Source organism: Hemiscyllium ocellatum, chromosome 48, assembly GCF_020745735.1.
Source record: "Hemiscyllium ocellatum isolate sHemOce1 chromosome 48, sHemOce1.pat.X.cur, whole genome shotgun sequence".
NCBI classification, from domain to species: Eukaryota; Metazoa; Chordata; class Chondrichthyes; order Orectolobiformes; family Hemiscylliidae; genus Hemiscyllium; species Hemiscyllium ocellatum.
In genome coordinates this window covers 5308847-5311055 of record NC_083448.1, presented here as the reverse complement: position 1 = coordinate 5311055, position 2209 = coordinate 5308847, and the positions used below count along the sequence as shown (strand labels likewise).

Below are 2209 nucleotides of genomic sequence, written 5' to 3'. Positions count from 1 at the left end.
CTTGTAGATGGTACCCACTGCTGCTACTGAGCGTCGGGGGGTGGAGGGAGTGGGGGGTTTGTGGGTGTGGGGACAATCGAGCGGGGGGGCTGCTTTGTTCCTGGATGGTGTCAAACTTCTCGAGTGTTGTTGGAGCTGCCCCCCCCCCAATCCAGGGCAAGTGGGGAGTATTCCCTCACACACCCTCCTGACTTGGGCCTTGTCGATGGTGGGATCAGGCTTTGGGGGGAGTCAGGAGGGGAGTTACTCGCTGCAGGATTCCCAGCCTCTGAGCTGCTCTTGTAGCTGTTGTGTTTATATGGGGCTGGTCCAGTTCAGTTTCTGGTCAATGGTAACCCCCAGGATGTTGTTAGTGCGGGGGATGGTAACGCCATTGAACGTCAAGGGGGGCGATGGTTAGATTCTCTCTTGTTAGAGACGGTAACCCCCAGGATGTTGATAGTGGGGGGATGCAGTGACGATAGCACCATTGAACGTCAAGGCGGTGATGGTTAGAGTTTCTCTCTCGTTGGAGACAGCCGTTGCTTGGCATTTGTCTGGCGCCAGTCCCGTTCTTGCCCACATCCTCCGAAGGTGAGTCCCGTTGTGATGGAAACAAGGGGCACAGATACCTCCTCCGACACCTTCTCAGTCCGGGGGGGGGGGGGAGGGGGCGTTTTGGCCAGATTGAGGGCTGCTCCAGTCGCCTGGGAGTGGGGAATGTCCCTTTCAGTTTCACCCCCACCACCCCCGTGAAAACCCCTCGATTAAACCATGAGTCAACTCGAGGTAACCTGGAAGGAGAGGGGGTGGGGGAGGGGGGCAGGTGGGGGCATCTGCTCCCTTATGTCCTGAGAGATTTCAGTGCAGTCTGTTCGAACTGTGCTGTGTGCGTGTGTGTGTCCCAGGGATTCCAGCTGAAAAGGGTGTGACTTTGCAGTTTTGCAGTTGGACGAGGGAAGAGATCTGGCCGGGAGCCACTGATTTGGCAATAGCTGTGGGCATTGTTTCAATGGGAACTTCATTCATCAGCTGCTATGTGGGAGGGGAGGAGGAGAGAGGGAGGGAGGGAGGGAGGCAGCCCTATGGAGGACAGGAGCGACTGAGAATATCTCCTGAACAACATGCCCGACAGGAACACGTCCGTGGAGAACAAGCTGTGATGGAAAATCGACTGAAAGGGGACCAGACCATGTCTCACTGGCTTCCTACTAAAGGCCAGCGATACGGGGTGGGTGAGTGCGACTCATGTTTTCAATTCAACTTTCTCTCTCTCTCTCTCTCTCTCTCTCTCCCCGGATTGGGTTGCCAGGGTGAAAGCATGACACTGTGAAAACTTTGTACAGTGGATGAAGCAAAACTCAGTGCACTTTCTCTCTCTCTCTCTCCCTCCCTCCTGCTCACCCTCTTCCCCTCACTCTCTCTCCCTTCTCCTTTACTCTCTTTCTCACCCACTTTCCCTCACTCTCTAATTCCCTCATTCTCTCGCTCTATCACTCACTCTCTCACTCTTTCCCTCTCTCACACACTCTCTCACTCTCTTACCCTCTCTCACTCACTCTCTCACACTTTCTCTCTATCACTGACTCTCTCTCACTTTCCCTCTCTCACACACTCTCTCACTCTATCACTCACTCTCTTACCCTCTCTCACTTTCTCTCACTCTATCACTGACTCTCTCTCTCTTTCCCTCACACTCTCTCTCTCTCACTCTATCACTGTCTCTCTCTCTCTTTATCACTGTCTCTCACTCTTTCCCTCACTCTCTCTCTCTCACTCTATCACTGTCTCTCTCTCTCTCTCTTTCCCTCACTCTCTCTCTATCACTGACTCTCTCTCTCTTTATCACCGTCTCTCACTCTTTCCCTCACTCTCTCTCTCTCACTTTATCACTGTCTCTCTCTCTCTGAGTTTCTGGAGAGTTAGAGGGAGGTCTCATTCCGAAAGGACCTTACCTCCCACCCCCTGTCACCACAGCATGGGAGATGCACCCCGCCAGCTCCTTCACCGGGCGGATAGCTGCATTGCTGTAGCGCCCTTTCTCCTTTTCACGCCAGAACACACGCTCTCCGTCAGACAGCGAGGGGTGAGAGGAGAGAAAGGAGAGGAGGCTGCTGGGGATCTGCAAATGGGTAGGGAGAGAGGGAGAGGGAGGGAGAGAGAGGGAGAGGGAGGGAGAGAGGGAGAGGGAGGAAGGGAGTTGAGTGAGGGAGAGAGAGAGGGTGGAAGG

General features: G+C 54.4%; 1 protein-coding gene across 1 annotated transcript in view; it reads left to right on the top strand.

Annotated features, from left to right (window-relative positions):
• The first annotated feature begins 1059 nt into the window (after window positions 1–1059).
• LOC132837003 (dedicator of cytokinesis protein 5-like) overlaps window positions 1060–2209 on the top strand; it is a 95049-nt gene continuing 93899 nt past the window's right edge. The window contains exon 1 of the mRNA XM_060856630.1: window positions 1060–1214. Coding sequence (XP_060712613.1) covers window positions 1142–1214 — 73 coding nt within the window. The 5' untranslated portion in view covers window positions 1060–1141. The remainder of the gene's footprint in view (window positions 1215–2209) is intronic.